An 18,749-nucleotide genomic window follows, 5' to 3' on the forward strand; every position below is an offset into this window, starting at 1 on the left:
AAAAAAAAAAAAAAACAAAAAAAAAACAAAAGATATATAAATATATCCTTTAAATAATTACACTTTTATTTATTTATTAATTTGAGATCTACCAATAGATTTTGGAAGTTTTTGATTTTCTATAATATCCTTTTCCTTGTAGAAATGAGGAGCAATTTCAACGAGCCATTGAGGTTGAATTTCAATGACCTGGCGCATAAATTCCTTTGTCGTTTGTACGAGTTCATGGTAGATGACCCATTTGGGTGTAGTTTGAAACATTGAGCTCGATGGATGGATTTGGACGCTTTGATTGTATTTGGTGGTACGATAGAGACCAGTTCTATCGAGTTTGGCAGTGTGATAAAAGAATCCAGATGCAATTGATTTTCTAATAGATTCAGAGTCGTCTGGATTCGATTCAACGTTAATCTCTACTCGTTCCATGAGTCCTACGAGTTGTTCTCTGACGTCTTGTGCACGTTTCATTGATCTGTTTTGGATAAAATTTTCGTAGCACCATTGTACAGAGTAGCCGGCTTCACGCCACTGGTTGTAGACGTTGAGTAGGGTGAGATGGTCACCCTGAGGATGTGAAAAGTTCTTTCTGGCGGCATCGGCTTGGAATGCTTTATCCTTGGGACGATAGAAAATGGTATTGTTGACCGACAACATGGCAGCCACTGTCAAAATCTCCTCTGTCACTTTATACTTTTCAGATGCGAGGATCATCTTGCTTAGTTGAGGGTCAAGTGGAAACTCTGCCATACGACGACCGAGTTTGGTCAATTGTCCACGGTCATTGAGTGCACCGAGTGCATAGAGCTGCTCCAACGCCTTGATGAGAGTTTCGGGAGGTGGAGGATCCATAAAATCAAAGTTGACGAGATCGTTAATTCCCATTGACTTTAACATCAGTACTACGTTACCAAGGTTGGTTCGTTGAATCTCTGGTATTGTATTTTCCTCTAGTTCATTCTCGTATGCCCATGCTGTAAATAGACGGAAGCATTTACCTGGTGCGACACGTCCAGCACGTCCCTTTCTCTGGTTGGCTGATGCTTTCGAGACTGGCGTAATGACAAGTGACTCCATACCGGTTCTAGGATTGTAATTTTTTTGTTTACAAAACCCTGGATCAATGACATAGACAATACCATCAATCGTCAGCGACGTCTCTGCAATATTAGTTGCCAACACGACCTTTCTAGCACCAGGTGGAGTTGGTTCGAAAATCTTTGCCTGTAAATCGGTTGGCAGTGTAGAATAGATTCTAGTAATAACCAATTCTTTGATTTTCGATCCAAGTCCTCTTGTACGTTGTTGTAATAGTTCGGCAGCTGCATCAACCTCTTCTTGACCAGTTAAAAAGACTAAAATGTCTCCCAATGGTTCAGTGACGTGAATCTGGAGAACAGTGACAACACTTGCCTCTAGATAATCTGCCTCTGGTGCCTGCGTATAATGAGGTACTACTTCAAAACGACGTCCTGGTATATTGAAAATAGGAGCATCGTCAAAGTATTCTGAAAAACGATCAGCATCCAGAGTAGCACTACTAATCAATAGTTTGAGGTCGGGTCTAAACCTTGCAATATCCTTGATGAGACCGAATAAAATGTCAGTGTGTAGAGTACGTTCGTGAGCTTCATCGATAATGAGACAACTGTAACTGGCGAGGTCAGGTGAAGTGAGAAACTCTCTTACCAACATACCATCAGTCATGTACTGTAACTTGGTCTTGTCAGATGTACAATCTTCGAAACGGATGGAATAACCAACCTCGTGACCCAATTTACATCCAATCTCTTCTGCAACACGTGCTGCCACACTCATAGCAGCAACACGACGAGGTTGTGTACATCCAACTTTACCACGTTTAGTGTATCCAGCTTCGTGTAAATATTGTGGGATTTGTGTAGTCTTTCCAGACCCAGTCTCACCGACTATAATAAGGATTTGGTATTCTTCCACTGCAGCCAATAAATCCTCTCGATATGGAAATACTGGCAGTGATTTACGTGTCTCTGCGATAGACATTTTTTTAGTTACTTGTGGGTCTGCAGCAGCAGAACCAGGTAAAACACCCAATAAATTGGCAGCATCATCTTTACCAGTGATAACCGACTCTTTAATAAACTGTATTTGATCTTCAAATACATATTCATATTCCTCTTCTTGTGGTTGTTTTCTACTTCCACGTGGTTCTTCCATTGCCATTGCCAATCTATTTGCTTCCCATTCTTTTTGTTCTGGATTATAAGATGTCGAAGATCCTTGTTTATCAGTTTCCCAACGAGGTTTTAATAAATCCATTTCTCTATTCTTTCTATCAATCTTTCCATCTTGATTAAACTCTGATGATGGCATTCGATAATAGTCGTCTACCACTACATCGTTGATTCGCTGACTTGCAATTTCATACAATTTTTTCTTTCTTTCAAAATCTTCAATCTCTTTTTTAGTCAATTTTTCATTCTTGAATAATTCATATTCATCTTCCAATTCTCTTTTTAATAATATTAATCTTTTTTGTTCTTCTCCAACTAAAAATCTTAAAAAAAAATTAAAAAAGATTAATAAATTAAATTAAATAATATTTTGTTTGTTTGTTTTTGTTTGATTTACATACTTTCTTCTTGATTGAATACGTTCTTTATCCAAAGTATCTTGTTCTTGTTCTAAACGTTTTCGTCGCTCTGATTCTTTTGATTCTTTTGGTTCAATTTTCTTTGTATTACGTTCATCACGTTTTCTTAATCTTTCATTATATTCTTGAATTTCTCTTTGTTCTCTTTCATATTCATCTTCCTCTTCTCGTTCTAGTTCTTCTTCTTTTTTTGATTTTGATGATGATGTTATATCTTTTTGTTTTTGTACATTGACCGTCGTCGTCGTCGTCGAATCATCATCATTATCATCATCTTCCCATCCAGTAGAAGAACTCTTTCTTGTTATTTTTTCTTTACTCTTTGAAGAAGAAGTAGAAGTAGTAGTAGTATGTTCCTTTTCTCTTTCCTTTTCCTTTTCCTTTTTTTCTTTTTTCTCTTTCTTTTTTCTTTTTCTTTCCTCTTCATCACTACTACTACTACTACTTTGATCATCATTGTTATTATTATTTTGTACCAATTTAAAAGTTTTATTCTTTCTAAGATAATCCATTGCTTCTTTTTCTTTTGATGTTGATGATACAATGTTTTTAGTTGATTGTAATGTAATACCAGCTGTTCCAAACATTGTAACCTTTCCAGTTGCAGATGATGACGAGGAAGATGATGTTGAACTAGAAGTAGGAGTTGTACGTTTAATCAATTCTTGAGCAAGTGATCTTGTTTTATCATTGATTGGAAAGTCATTATCCTTTAACTTGTCCATCAATTTTGTAACATCACCATTTGACTTTTTAGATAGTGCATAGATGTAATCTACCAAATTAGCTTCTCTATATTCAAGTATATCAAATACTTTATCTGATAACCATATCTTTGTATCTTTATCCATCTATTTATATAACTTTTGATTTGAAAAGAAATGATAATTAAACTAAAGTAAAAAGTAGATTCTTTTGGTTTGTTTCATTGATGAAATTCACACAATTTTCATTTTCCTTCGTTTATTTCTTCTATTGTTTGATATATATATACACAAATAAATGTCAACAAATGTGGAATTACTTGGAGAGATAGTAGGACAAGTATCAAATGCATTAAAACTAGAGAATAGAAATGTAAAGTTGGGAAACATCATTCTCAATACTGCCCTTTCTTCAAAGAGTCTTGATCAATTTAAAGATCGTAAGTACAGACCAATATATATATATATATATATTATATATCTTTTACATTCATCTAACTCTCTTCTTTCTCTCTAGAATGTAAAGAATATGGAATAACAGATAATACTATTATTAATGATATTTATAATAAAGTATCAATTGAAAAGAAAAAGAAAATGAAACAACAAGTTGATGAACAAGAAGAAGATGATGAAGAATCATTCCGTAAACCATTAACATTTGTTGTAAAGTCAAATGAACATAAATCAATGGAACCAATACCAAACAATCAAAAAGGAGGATTGGTTTTAAAGAGAAAGGATGCACCTCAACATACGTTCACAACACCTCAAGGTTCTGTATTGGGTCTAGATAAATTGGCAAAAGAAAAAAAAAGAGGAAAGAGAAAGAGAGGAAAAGATTAAAAAGCAAAAGTTACAAGAACAAGAACAAGAAGAAGCTGATAGAGGAAAACAAAAGCAATATAGAGAAATGAAAATGCAAACTCCAAGTCATTCTGGTGGTGTTGATACTGAAACATTGGATAGAATTCAAGAAAGAAATAGAGATCGTGAAAGAAAATATCGTGATGGTGGAATATCAATTCAAAATAGAGATAATAGAGATAATAGAGATAGATCATATGATGATAGAGATAGAGATAGAGATAGAGATAGATCATATGATAGAGATAGACGTTATGATGACAATAGAGATAGAGATAGATATGAAAGAAGAGATGGATATTCTTCTTCCTCTTCAACTCCGTCAAGAAGAAATGATCATCATCCATCATCAACAACCCCTTCAAGAAGATATGATGATAGAGATAGAGATAGAGATTATAGACGTTATGATGACAATAGAGATAGAGATAATCGTGATTATAGACAAGGAAATAATAATAATAATAACTATTCTTCTTCTACTCCATCAAGATATCAACAAAGAGATACACCATCATCATCATCATCATATAGATCAAATAGACCAAATGAAACACCAAGACCAAATCCAAATAATAATAATAATAATAATAATAATAATAATAATAATAATAATTTTCATAAATATAATAATAATAGATTTGATAAAGATAATGGAAAAGAGGATGAACCAATTGAAAATCAAGAAGATTTTGATAGAGATTTTTATGATGCAGATGAAGGTGAAGGACAAGTTCATGATCAACACCAAGAACCATTCCTTGGAGACGAAGCAAAATTCAAAAAGATGGAAGAGGAATTTAAAAAGAGACAAAAGAAAAAGATGAGTGCCAAACAAAATCAAATCAATGAAGATAATGCACGTTGGGAAGCCAATAGAATGATGCAAAGTGGTATCATGACTCAGACAGAATTGGATCTAGACTTTCAAGACGAGGATGAGGATCGTATCAATTTGATAGTGTCCAATACTGTACCTCAATTTTTGGAAAATGAAAAAGAGTCAATTGGTAAACAACAAAAACAAGTTCAAACGGTAAGAGATGTCACTTCTGATATGGCTGTCATCTCTAGAACTGGTAGTCAAATGGTACGAGACTATAGAGAGAAAAAGGACAGAGCCAAAGGACAAAAGAAGTTTTGGGAACTTGGTGGATCGAGTATGGGTAATGCAATGGGTATAAAAGCAAAAGAAGAGGAAGGTGATGATGGAGATAAATTAACAACCAATGCGGTAGAGGGTGGTCCAACTAGCTCACAATACTCTAGTCATTTAAAAAAGACAGACCCAATTAGCGACTTTGCAAAGAGTAAAACAATCAAACAACAAAGAGAGTTTTTGCCAATATTTGGGTGTAGAAATGATTTGATGAAAATCATTGCTGAAAATAATGTCGTTGTCATTGTTGGTGAAACTGGTTCTGGAAAGACAACACAGTTGGTTCAATACTTGCACGAAGATGGGTATACAAAATTTGGAACGATTGGGTGTACTCAGCCACGTCGTGTTGCCGCCGTATCGGTTGCTAAACGTGTTTCAGAGGAAATGGGTGTTGGTCTTGGTCAAGATGTTGGTTATTCGATTCGTTTTGAAGATTGTACTTCAAAAGAAACAACCATCAAGTACATGACCGATGGTATCCTTCTCAGAGAGTCACTCAACGATGACTATCTAAACAAGTATAGTGCTATTATCATGGATGAAGCACACGAACGTTCTCTAAACACTGATGTGTTGTTTGGTATTTTGAAAAAGGTGTTGCAAAGACGTCACGATCTCAAGCTTATTGTCACGTCTGCCACCATGGACAGTACCAAGTTTTCAATGTTTTTCGGTGGTGTACCAGTCTTTACGATCCCTGGACGTACATTCCCAGTAGATGTAATGTGGAGCAAGACACCATGTGAAGATTATGTAGAGGCAGCAGTCAAACAGGCGCTCTCGATTCACTTGACTCATCCACCAGGTGATATTCTCATTTTCATGACTGGTCAAGAGGATATCGAAGCTACATGTGCGACTATAGACGAACGTATGAAAGCACTTGGAAAGGACGCACCACCTCTCTTGCTATTACCCATCTACTCTCAACTGCCATCTGATTTACAGGCAAAGATTTTCGATCGTGCTCAAGATGGTGCAAGAAAGTGTATAGTTGCTACAAATATTGCAGAGACTTCTTTGACAGTCGAAGGTATCAAATATGTTATAGACAGTGGTTATAGTAAATTAAAGGTGTATAATCCTCGTGTTGGTATGGATGCACTACAGGTAACACCAATATCAAAGGCCAATGCCAACCAACGATCTGGTCGTGCTGGACGTACAGGTCCAGGACGTTGCTATAGAATGTATACAGAGTCTGCATTCAAGTATGAAATGCTCGATAATAATATACCAGAAATTCAACGTACCAATCTTGGTAATGTAGTTCTCAATCTCAAAGCAATTGGTGTAAAGAATATTTTAGAGTTTGATTTTATGGATCCTCCTCCATTTGACACTTTACTCAATGCCATGTACCAACTTTGGGTACTTGGTGCACTTGGTGATGATGGTGGTATTACTGAACTCGGCAAGACAATGGTGGCATTCCCTCTTGACCCGCCACTTGCCAAGATGTTGGTCGTCGCCGTTGCACTAGGATGTGCAAAAGAGGTTGCGACAGTTGTAGCCATGTTATCCATCCCATCGGTCTTTTTCCGTCCCAAAGGTGCTGAAGAAGAGAGTGACGCATCGCGTGAAAAATTCTTTATCCCAGAGAGCGACCATCTCACATTACTCTTTATCTACCAGCAATGGGCGCAACACAACTACAGCGGTACATGGTGCTCATCACACTTTATCCATGCAAAGGCCATGAGAAAGGTCAAAGAAGTGCGCGACCAAATCCTAGAGATTATGGAACAACAGAAAATGGACGTGTCTACGTGTGGCTCCAACTGGGATGTTGTCAGAAAATCCATCTGTGCTGCCTATTTCCATCACTCGGCCAAGATCAAGGGTATTGGTGAATACGTAAACATGCGTAACGGTATGCCCTGTTTTCTCCATCCTACCAGTGCTCTCTACGGGCTTGGTTATGCACCCGATTATATCGTCTATCACGAGCTCGTCATGACATCCAAAGAGTACATGCAAGTCGTTACAGCAGTCGATCCAAAATGGCTTGCCGAACTAGGACCCATGTTCTTTACAGTCAAAGAAACCTACAAACAAAGAAATGACCGAATCAAAAAAGAAAAAGAGTCTGCCTCTGTAAAAGGTGAAAAAGGTGAATGGGATGATGAAGAAGAGGATCAAGAATTATCCACCAAAGAGCTGTTGGATCAAATCACTGGAAGGAAATCATTAAATCAGAAAAAGAGTACTGTCCTATCGTCTTCTTCTTCTAGCTCTAGTAAATCTTCCAATATTGCAACGCCAGGTTCAAAACAAACAACCCTTCCTGGTGGTGCAACTCCAAGAAAACCACCTCAATCAAGGTTAGGTTTGTAAACAACAACAAATTTAAAAAAAAATGGATGAATAAATGTGGATAGATTACAAATAGATAGATAGAACGCATCAATAATCACTACAGTCACTGTTTTGAATCAAAACACACCAACAACAACAACAAACAATTCACACACACCCAATTCAAACAACACCGAAATTCAACCCCATGGTCACATCAGACTACTTTTTTTTTGGTGGTGTTCAAAATCATCAGTCATATGATCATTTACATTGGCAATGATATGTGATATGTGATAGTGATAGAGACACACTATTCACTCCAACACTACCACACACTCTTAACGGATAATTATAGCAAAAAAGAGAATTAATGAATCATATGTGCACTATACAATATTGATAAATCTGTACAGTCAATGTTGAACTTCTCCATATCATACCCTCCCCAATTTCTTTTACAAATTTGTTTCATATGAATCAATCTCATACATTGAATGATGTTCTCATATCATATTCAATACCACTACACTCTACTATTACCCCCCCATCTTCCCTCTCCTCTCCTCTCCTTCTCTATGTCTGTATTAATCCATTTTTTGAAACCCAAACATAATAATACAATACTCTGAGTATTGTTGTTGTTTAATTTTTTTAGGAAACAGTATAAACGTTGATCATATATCCAAATTTAATTTTATATATAATTCATTAAAATCCAACAACAAACAAAATTGAATAACACGAGTAACTCAGTAGCACCTGTACCCATCATCCATCACACTTGATCATACCAACTACATATAGATCATCATTGGCGTCATTTACCAGTGGGAGGAAAATTATCTCATTAACAATCACATCAAACACTCATAATGAATGTCATGATTCATTAACCAACAAAATAGTAAATCATAATAATATATAATATATAATATACATTTCATTATAAATTTTAAATCATCATAATTTATTTATTTATTAATTTTTAAAATTGTAAAATATTTACATACAACCAAGTACAATCAATTCCCAGACAGTAATAATATTCATATTTATTTATCAACAACAACAAATTTGTAATAATAATAGTTTGATCTTTTTTTTTTTTCAATGGGAATTAAACAAACAAAAAATTCACAACTAGGTGGAGAATTGATCAATTCACAATCATTGACGATCAATTTTGTACCGTCTAGGGTTGTGATGATTATCTTTTATCATTGGTTTGGCGGACAGTTGCCATGCCCGGAATTCACATCAGCATCGTTGGTATGCAAGTTGTGGAGACAGTATGCATTTCATTGTATACATCGTATCCAAATAGTACCAGAACGACTACAACATTTATTGTGTCCATACAAACCAATGGTACTTGATTTTGGACTAGAATCCATTTCAAACCTTCTCTCACAATCTACAACAGTCCAAATGCTCGATCTTTCAAACAGCGAAATTGACAAGTACCGTGCCATGATTATATCTCGAGGACTCAAAGAAAATAATAGTCTAAGAGTTTTAATCTGTCAAAATTGTTGTATCAATGATGACGCTGCCATTGAAATTGCCGAAGGATTGGCATCTTCGTCTATTTTAACTTTAGACTTTTCACACAACAAAATTGGTCCAATTGGAGGTTTGGAAATAGCCAAAGTACTCGAAAATAATCGTAGTATTACTAATTTGGACTTATCGTATAATGAAATTGGTAATAAAGGTGCATTTGCAATTGGTCAAGTGTTTGCAAATAGTAGCACTAGTCGTGCCAACAGTCCACCCAACTCTAATTGTTCAACTCCTTCATTATCTGGGTCAACTGGATTAAGTACTCCAATCATCATTAGTCATAGCAGTAGTAATATCAGTAGTAGTAGTCCACCATCACCACCAGTCAGCCACAACCAACAACCAAGAAAAAAGAAAACCAAAAGAGAAATCAAACTCAATCTCTCCAACAACCATATCGATGGAGAAGGTGTACTTGCACTCATCAAATCACGTCAACACATTGCCAAACGAAAAACATCTTTTGTATATACAGATAAAATCATTTCAATGGATGGTAGATGGTCACTTTCAAAAGTTGGTTCTTAATCAACAAACAAAATAAAATAAAATAAAAAATAAACACTCTTTTTTTTTTTCGATCAATATTGATTGGTCAATTAGGTTCAATTATTACTTGGTTATTCTTATGTACTTCTCAACCACATATGTATGGATCCACACATTTGATTTGTTCTAAAGTATTTCTCTACTCTGGTATGTTCAATTTGATTTGATTTATCCTCCCCCTTTGTCGTCTTTTTGATCAGCTGTAAAGTGTAAAAAAAAATGAAAAACGAAAATAATCGCCCAAAAAACGAGATTCATGATTTGTTTGAATTTTTTCTTTTTTTTCGCCAAGTCACTCAGACAGTGTAGCTCATAAAGAGATTGCTAGCATTTGCCTCTTCCTTTTCCACGCACAGAGAGATAACAATGGCTGAAGTATATATCATCAAACATGTCACGGAGAGATTCACTCACATGTGAGTGAGCATCTCCCTATTATAAGCAAGAGACTAACATATCAAACATCTCATCATATACTACTACCTTACAACTTACTACTAAATAGGTTAAGAAGAGAACCTTCAAGAAGTTCACCTACGGTGGTATCACCCTCGAATCCTTATTGGATCTCAAGGAAGACCAATTGTCAAAGATCCTCAGATCTAACGCCCGTAGAAAGATCAGACGTCAAACACCAATTAAGCACCTCAACGTCATCAAGAAGTGCCGTAAGACCGTATGTGATCAATAAGAAAGAGATTAATAATTAATACAGGTAGCATCGATTCTAACATACAACCTCACTATCTACTACATACTCGATTTATAGAAAGCTGCCGTCACTGAAGTCGGTGAAAAGCCAAAGACCGTCAAGACCCATTGCCGTACCATGTTGATCGTCCCAGAAATGATCGGCTCTGTCATTGCCGTTTACAACGGAAAGCAATACAACCAACTTGAAGTCAAGCCAGAAATGGTTGGTCACATGACTGGTGAATTCTCCCTTTCTTACAAGACTGTGTCTCACGGTCGTCCAGGTATTGGTGCTACTCACTCTTCCCGTTTCATCCCACTCAAGTAAATTATCAAATATATATTTACTCGTGTCAAAAGAGCAGAGTGTTTAAATAAATTAAATAACTTTTAAAAAAAAACCAATCAAACAAAAACAATCAAAACAAAAACAATCAAATAATAATAATATAGTAAATGGAATCAAACAACAAACTCTATGTTTCTATTTTTAATTTATTTTAATGTTTAGGTAAATTTAATATATTTTGGTAGATTATTAATAATATTTCTACAAGAAATTAATAATTGATTAAATTCTTGATTGTTGGTTGTTGATTGATTACCTTCTTTAATTGCCAATTGTTTAAATTGGTTGATTAATTGTACTGATGAACTGATATGATCCATTGCTGCACTAAGTTGTTTGGTTTGTTCTGGTGATTGTGTCTTGAAGAATTGTTCCCATTGTTGAGATAATTTTCTAATCTCTTCAAATTGAAGATCCATACTCTTGCTATCATTAACCAATTGAACCAAACTTTCATTCTTCCCAACAATGAATCTTGGTTTTGATTCAATGATTGCCTTGTTTAAACCTTGAAGTGTCTTTTCCAAATAATTTGCCAATACTCCATTTGGTTCTTGATTTGCCAATCCAAGTTTAATTGATATTTGTCCTTTTAATAATTCATAATCTTGAATATCTTCTGGCTACAAAAAGGTAAAGTTAATTAAATAATCCAATCTTTTCTTTCTTTACCTCTATTCTATCTTTCTATCTATTTCTTACATTTAATTTAATAGCTTGATTAACAAGATCAAGTGAAGAGTTATAGTCACCAAGGAAATATTTGGCGTCGGCCATTGATTTGAGGAGTGGAGCACATGAATATAATTTGTTGGCACGTTGGTTGACTTGGTAGACTGCATTGTAATTCTTTAATGCCAAGTGGTAGGTTGTAAGCCAGTGGCATGCAGCCAACATTGGATTGGGGTCGCTGTCGGCAGTGTGTAGATCGATTGCCTTGTCGTAGCATTCGGCAGCTTTAGCCTTATTGCCTTTGATTTCGTATAGATGACCTGCGGTCAATGGTGTTTGTATGTCGGTCGGATCGATTTGGCCGGCCTTTTCCAAATATCGAATGTCACCAGTGACACGACCCTTGATGACTAGAGCACTGACATTATTTGGGTCTTCTTTGAGAAGGATATCGACTGTTTGACCGGCCTCTTGTAATTGACCGAGATCTAGATGACAAACAGCCTTTCCAAGTACACACTCGTCTCTGAATCCTTCATAAGGTTCACCATATTGATCCAACAATGCAACAGTATTCTCGTAAAAGTGAATAGCCTCTTGTTTACCTTCACCTTGCAATAACATCGCTTTGACAAGATTAGCCTCCAACAATAGTCCAACTGCATCCTCTGCAGCACCATCTTCATCCTTTTCAATTGCACTTTCCAATAAATCAAATGCCTTGTCAATATCTTGATGTGCATCTTCCATTGTCTCTGGTGTAATATCATCCATTCCATTTCTAACTTGATCTATCAAATCACATGCTTCTTTTAACGATGGTGATGTTAAACCAATTGTATCAATACCATAATCATCTTGATCTTCAAATTCATCTTTAATTGGTAGTTTAGACTTGGAGGAAGAAGAATATTCTCTAGCTACAATAATCTTGCTTGATGTTGTAATTAAACTATTATTATTATTGATTTGACCAAAATAACTAGTAGTAGTAGTATTAATGGTACTATTACTAGTTGTTGATAACTTTAAAGTACATCTAGTTGTTGTTATTGTTGTTATACTAGAGTGAGTAAAGAATCCTCTAATGCTACAACTACTATTATATCTAATAAAGTTATTTAATCTAAACATCTTTTGTTTGTTTTGTAAATACTAATTTAAACGAGTGTCCAAAAGTTTCATTCACTCTCTTTTCTTTTTCATTGTTCAAAAAGTTGAATCATCCACATACAGATATATATATAGATATTAATATGTATATATCTATCGTTGCTCAACTTGTTATAACAATTAAAATCAAAGAGGAAAAGGAGTAAATAGATAAGTTGTTGTGAAAATATACATTTATTTATTTATTTTATGTACGACGATGTACTATCTTTGTTTGTTTAAACTACGATAGCATATTTACCAGATAGAAATACTAATAATAAGATTACACCAACTGAAATCTTGATGATTGGAATGGATAGAGGAATACCGGCACTGAGATCATCGACATTTCCATCGTCGACAGAGACCCAACTTCCACCGTATTCAGAGCTTGGAACGGCATCAAAATCGGCAGTGGTAGAGAAAAAGTTGGCCTCAAAGCCTACTTCATTGGTACCAGATCGAATTTTGAATAGTCCTTGTTGGCCCCATCCAGTTCCCCAACTATTGGCTGCTAACCAGTATTGTACTCCATCCTCTACACCCCAACCAATGACACGACCAGCATGCGTCTCTTTGTAAGTGGCACTGTCAGATTTGATGTAGACACCACTCTTGTAGTTGTAAATATCAGTGTAGAGATCAAAGACAGCAATGATGGGACCGTTGAGATAAATGTCAGCTTTGGCTTGTTCAATAGAGGATAGACGGTAACAATCCTTGGAATGGTACTTGGTGGTATTGGAGAATGAAGTGCCATCGTCACAGGTATTCGAACATGAACTTGCTTGAGTGGCCTTGTACGATTCACACTTTTCAGTAACAACACCATTATCTCTAAAGTAGGCAAGTGGAGTATCCAGACGACCACCTCCACATCCTAAATTACCATTACGGTCACAATCTATCAACTCTTGTGGTGATAATACCTTTTTTACTTTTCCACCAGATGCAACACATAATCTATCGGCTAATACACCTGTTGCTGTCATTGCCCAACAACTGCATGTAAAGAAAATTTAGATAGAAATGGATTAGAATTGATAATTCTATATTTAATTATATATATTTAATTTACCTTGAACATTTTTGGCCTTGGTCTCTAACGGGTGAAAAACAATCTGACCATTTCTGACGAGAGTCAAATGATGCTGGGAGGTTAGATGCATCAAATGTAGGGGATGCGCCACATTGAGCCCGAGACAACTCGGTATATGATATTAATAGTATGAATAATGTGATTAAAAATCTCATCGTTTGTTTAAAAGTTATTTAATTAAAATAATTAGTGAAATAGATAAAATAGATTTAGGAAATATATATATTTAAAAAAAGAAATAAAGTGTATATATATATATATAATTAATTAATAAAAGATATTAAGAGAGTCCCTTTTTCGAAAATAAAACAATCTCCTTATATTTAAAATACCAGAGAGGAGTTGTTCGGAGAAGAGAGAGTCTTTGGAAGGTGCAAGTTGCAAATAATTTAAATTAAATATTTAATCTATCTATCTATGGATGACAATGATGTTGACATGTTGTTGGTTAGCATGTTCCTTCTTTTTCTTTTTCTTTAACTTCTAGTCTTAACTGGATAGGTGGCCCCATGGGTCACCACCATTGTTCAACTCACTATCAACCCTCCCTCTCTCACTTGTCAGTTATTGACATTTAATTCTTTTAAAATGGTTATTACCTTTAGTGATTTCGTATTTTTTAAATAATCATTTTTTTAAGGCATCCAATCTATTGTCAGTTGCCAACGGATAGGGGGTGCATGTGGGAAATCATAACCGGATCATTTTTCAATTTTCATTGTTTTTTGACTGTCAACCTTTTTTTTTTTTTTTTTTTCCACCAACCAAAATTGAATTTTAATCCTGGATTTTTTTTTTCGTATTGTTTTGAATTAAATATACATCTTAAATTAATATTTTCGAATTGAGAGGAATATGAGATAAATCAATTAATTAATTTTATTAAAGAATGAATTTAATTAAAGTTTTAATTATTATTTCTATCTGATAGAGAAATGTGGAGAGGAAAGGAATATTACCATTATTTAAATAATTATTATTGAAATTTAAATGCCAATTCTTTTTAAATTCATTTTCCTTGTAGAAATGTTGAAATCTATAATAAGATAAATAGTAAGCCAAGACCATAACATGAAAGCATTATACTGAGTGGAATTGAATGTTTGAGTAAATGAATGGAGCATTCAGTTTTGAAAATGATACATAGATCTATCCTGGATCCTGGTTCTTACTTGTTTGTTTGAGCTGGGGATAGTGAAAACCTAGATGCTTGGATAATTCATTTCATAGAATTGCCTTTCGTCCTATCTTTACCATTTTCTTTATCCATATGAATTGGAACTAAAACCAAATAGTTGTAATAAATATTAATAATACTTTGAACAATATAAAATAAAATTGATTGATATATTTTAGAGTTTTAGATTTAATTTATAATTTTGATTTTTGTTTAAACAGAATCCCCTATATTTATTTTAATAAACAATTTAGAACTTCATTTCGTGTGGGTATTGGCCCTTCTTTAAGTAGAACTTGGTCTTAAGGTAGAGGGTGAGGGCCTTTTGGCTCTTGAGGGCTTCGAGGAGAGCAGCGTCGACGGCCTTTTGGTCAGCAACACGGACTTCAGAGTGCTTCTTGGTCTTGACGGTCTTGTTCTTCTTGTCAAAGAAAGTAGCTTCTGGGACCTTGGCGATCTTCTTACGTTCCTCAACAAAGTATTCGTCGTTGATTCTGGCATCAACCTTAACCTTGGAGATATCGACCTTGGTGGTGGTGGCAACGACGAAACGTTGATCAACACGCTTCAATGGGACACCATTGACCTTGTATGGACCTAAAATTTGAAATTTAAAAAATAATTAATATGATTGTCACAAAAGATAATATTATCACATTCTCTCCATCCAAATATTATTAGCAGTAGTAGTAGTAGTCAAGTAGTTTGATAAGATAATGTGATCCAAATATGTATTCCATTTTGTATTGATGACTCCAAAAAATATTGATTTGCTTGATTGATCTATGCTACTACTGATATGGAGAGAGAATTGTTTGTTTGTTTTGTTTTATATTTATATTTATACATACCAGAGACCAAAAGGAGACCAGAGTTTTCTAATTGCTTCAAGAAGACGACTCTCTTACCGGCGTACTTACCAGCGAGGAGGATGACGACGGTACCTGGGGTGATACTCTTACGGAGGTGAGCAATTGGCTTTGGATGAGCCTTCTTGGCGGTTCTGATTTGAGCAATATCAGATGGGTAGAAACGGTCGGTACCCTTGACACCCTTCTTGACAAGGACAGTTTGACCCTTCTTGTTCTTGACTTCAGTTGGCTTGACTGATTCGACCTTGTTGACAGTCTTGGCGGTGACAACTTTGTTCTTCTTGGCGACGTGGGTACGAGTCAACTTAGCGAGGGTACGCTTAGAGAAACGCTTAACACCCTTAGCGATAAATGGGTTCTTGATGGCCATCTTACTGAATATATAGAATGAAATGTATATTTGTGTGTGGGGTGTGTAGATATTTTGTATAATGTAGTAGGTAGGGAATGGATATGTTAAAACCTGTGTTCTCTTTTACTCTTTATCAATGCATGAGATCAATCTATCTATCCTCTTTCTCTCAATACATTGATGCACGCTGTTCTCTTTTATGATATCTCTTCAACATACGATTCTGCGGAGGTACTAGGTAATTTACAACGATGAGTCCTTGTTCATGTCACCACTCTCTCTGTCAGCTGCCAAGGATTCGCTCGTCACAAAAAAAATTGAAAAATCAAATTTTAATCCAAAATACAAAAAATCGAACAAAAAATAATTGCCTCACTTTGTCGCACCAACCTGTTTCGTTCAAACAAAGACAATACAAGCGTATAGTTATCTTTAACAGATCGATCTGATGTTACAGACTGCCTCTATAGTGGTTAGTTTATCTTTTCAAGTTAGACAAATTTGTCTCTCTCACACACACACTATTTAAAAAATTAATATGACAATGAAAAAACAAATTATTATAGCAAACAGAAAGTATAGAGAAGAGAGAAGATAAGATAGTAAAGAAAGATTAGATTATTGATTCAAGGAAGAGCAGTAATATATATATATATGTGTGTGTATGACGGTTGATAAATTGTAGTAGTAAACAAACATCACATCGCGATGTAACAGACGAGAAAAGAAAAACCAAACGAGGTTGGGAACGGGACAACTCCTCCAAGTTTAAAGTGTGAATGATCTCTCTTTTCCAATTTTGGCAATTTATAAAACTATTCTGTTTTTCCAATGAAATGAATTAATTAAAATATTAATTTAAAAAAAGTAAAAGTAAAAGTACTATTTGGAGGAGGGATATAATATATATATAAGAGACAGCATCTCACTACTAGATTTCATAATGGAATGATGATATTATACACAATTTAAATATTATCTATCTTTAATAAAAATAATGACAACAACAAAAATGGAAGATAATAATAATAATAATACAAATACTATTAGTAGTGGAACAGAATCTGATAGTGAATTTAGTAGTTCATATAGTAGTACTAGTAGCAGTGATAGTAGTGATAATAATAGTAATAATAATAATAGTAGAAGAAAACATCAACAAGACGAAGACTATAGTTATTTATTTGAAAAGATTGCACCAAGTTCACCAATGGAAATGTTGAGAAGGTATTCAGTCGATAATAATACACTAAAGTTTAGAGCAAGGGTGGCAGACAACAAGATCATCAAGAAATTAAAAGTACTAGAATATGTCAATGACAAGAGAGACGAATTTGAAAAGAAAATATTATCACAAGGTGGAGCTTCTCAAATCATTAGAGCAAAAGATAAATTGGCTTTTGTTTTAGGTAAATTTAAAGAAAATAATAATTAATAATTAATTAATAATAATACATTTATTAATGTTATTAATATTTAATTTATATTTTAATTTTTAGGAACAAGTAATTTATGTTTAATATTATTTTTATTTGGTAGATATCCATGGGCAATACCAAAGGTATTTACGGTAGAGTTTTTATTTTTAATGGTTGCTCGATTATATTGTTATAGAAAGAAGAAACAACACTACTTTTTGTTTGATTTCTGTTACTATGCCAACGCATTTTTGTTGGTTTATCTGTACGTCCTACCCAAGTCTCATTTGTTATTCAAGATTTGTTTTAGTTTTAGTAACGGTCCGTTGATTTGGGCGACCGTAGCTTGGAGAAACTCGTTGGTTTTCCATTCACTAGACAAAGCAACGAGTGTCCTAATACACTTGTTTCCTGCAATTGTCACATCGAGCATTCGTCAACAGATGACACAGGTTGGAGACGACGAGGCGTTTTTCGGGACTTGGACAGAGTCTCTGGGCATCCCACTGGCATTCTACTTGGCATGGCAGACCATCTATCTCTATGTCATGCTAGACCTAAAAAAGAATACCATCAAGGAACGCAATTACATCACTTCGCTAAGTTTCCTAACCAATCGTGGTGGAAAGAGTATCATGACCAAAATACTCAATATCCTTCCCACCAAGAAACTCTATGTATTTATCATCTCGCAACTCCTATACACTATCCTCACAATGATGCCTTGTAAGATATTTTATAATAATCCTACCGTTCATCTATGCTTTGTCTTTGCAATGTTGGTTGTCACATTGTGGAACGGTGCCAATTATTATATCGACTTTTTCAGTCGCAACTATCTCAACCAAATCAAGGAAAAAGAGGACAGCTGGAAAAAGATTATCAACTCTTCGATTGGCAATACATCGTCTGCACCAAATGCATCGTCATCGACCACAGGTGATTCATCTGCGCCATCCACACCAACTCTAAGAGGATCATCACCATCATTTGCACCAACACCAGTTTCCTCTCCATTACAAACACCCAGCTTTTCAATTGGATCAAAGTATCCCATCGACTCTGAATACGTTACTCTTGATCATTTTAATTCACCAAAATTAAAACCTTCAGGTCCTCAACAATAATCTAATCCATCCATCCATCCATTCATATACGTGTATATTAAATAAATAGAATAATTAATT

General features: G+C 34.9%; 7 protein-coding genes across 7 annotated transcripts; 3 read left to right on the plus strand and 4 right to left on the minus strand.

Moving 5' to 3' along the window:
• Positions 1 to 69: 69 nt before the first annotated feature.
• On the minus strand, positions 70 to 3,480 carry dhx16 (DEAD/DEAH box helicase; the record flags this gene model as incomplete). Its single annotated transcript, XM_004358692.1, has 2 exons — positions 70 to 2,533; positions 2,612 to 3,480. 2 exons carry the CDS (start codon positions 3,478 to 3,480, stop codon positions 70 to 72), a joined length of 3,333 nt encoding a protein of 1,110 aa, XP_004358749.1.
• Positions 3,481 to 3,631: 151 nt separating this feature from the next.
• Positions 3,632 to 9,754, plus strand: DFA_00767 (uncharacterized protein; the record flags this gene model as incomplete). The annotated part of the gene is given in 4 exon segments (XM_004358693.1): positions 3,632 to 3,773; positions 3,851 to 4,134; positions 4,154 to 7,691; positions 8,925 to 9,754. 4 exon segments carry the CDS (start codon positions 3,632 to 3,634, stop codon positions 9,752 to 9,754), a joined length of 4,794 nt encoding a protein of 1,597 aa, XP_004358750.1.
• Positions 9,755 to 10,141: 387 nt separating this feature from the next.
• Positions 10,142 to 10,796, plus strand: rps15 (40S ribosomal protein S15; the record flags this gene model as incomplete). The annotated part of the gene is made up of 3 exons (XM_004358694.1): positions 10,142 to 10,150; positions 10,281 to 10,451; positions 10,545 to 10,796. The coding sequence occupies 3 exons, from the start codon at positions 10,142 to 10,144 to the stop codon at positions 10,794 to 10,796; spliced, it is 432 nt and encodes a 143-aa protein (XP_004358751.1).
• A 179-nt stretch (positions 10,797 to 10,975) lies between these two features.
• On the minus strand, positions 10,976 to 12,623 carry DFA_00769 (uncharacterized protein; the record flags this gene model as incomplete). Its single annotated transcript, XM_004358695.1, has 2 exons — positions 10,976 to 11,440; positions 11,520 to 12,623. 2 exons carry the CDS (start codon positions 12,621 to 12,623, stop codon positions 10,976 to 10,978), a joined length of 1,569 nt encoding a protein of 522 aa, XP_004358752.1.
• Positions 12,624 to 12,880: 257 nt separating this feature from the next.
• On the minus strand, positions 12,881 to 13,898 carry DFA_00770 (uncharacterized protein; the record flags this gene model as incomplete). Its single annotated transcript, XM_004358696.1, has 2 exons — positions 12,881 to 13,646; positions 13,723 to 13,898. The coding sequence occupies 2 exons, from the start codon at positions 13,896 to 13,898 to the stop codon at positions 12,881 to 12,883; spliced, it is 942 nt and encodes a 313-aa protein (XP_004358753.1).
• A 1,272-nt stretch (positions 13,899 to 15,170) lies between these two features.
• Positions 15,171 to 16,162, minus strand: rpl6 (60S ribosomal protein L6; the record flags this gene model as incomplete). The annotated part of the gene is made up of 2 exons (XM_004358697.1): positions 15,171 to 15,517; positions 15,772 to 16,162. 2 exons carry the CDS (start codon positions 16,160 to 16,162, stop codon positions 15,171 to 15,173), a joined length of 738 nt encoding a protein of 245 aa, XP_004358754.1.
• Positions 16,163 to 17,141: 979 nt separating this feature from the next.
• On the plus strand, positions 17,142 to 18,689 carry DFA_00772 (uncharacterized protein; the record flags this gene model as incomplete). The annotated part of the gene is made up of 3 exons (XM_004358698.1): positions 17,142 to 17,553; positions 17,644 to 17,705; positions 17,862 to 18,689. The coding sequence occupies 3 exons, from the start codon at positions 17,142 to 17,144 to the stop codon at positions 18,687 to 18,689; spliced, it is 1,302 nt and encodes a 433-aa protein (XP_004358755.1).
• Between the last annotated feature and the right edge of the window lie 60 nt (positions 18,690 to 18,749).

The sequence above is a fragment of the Cavenderia fasciculata genome (genome assembly GCF_000203815.1).
Source record: "Cavenderia fasciculata unplaced genomic scaffold Scf_Dfasci-F-a-25c12.r2-5, whole genome shotgun sequence".
NCBI lineage: Eukaryota > Evosea > Eumycetozoa > Acytosteliales > Cavenderiaceae > Cavenderia > Cavenderia fasciculata.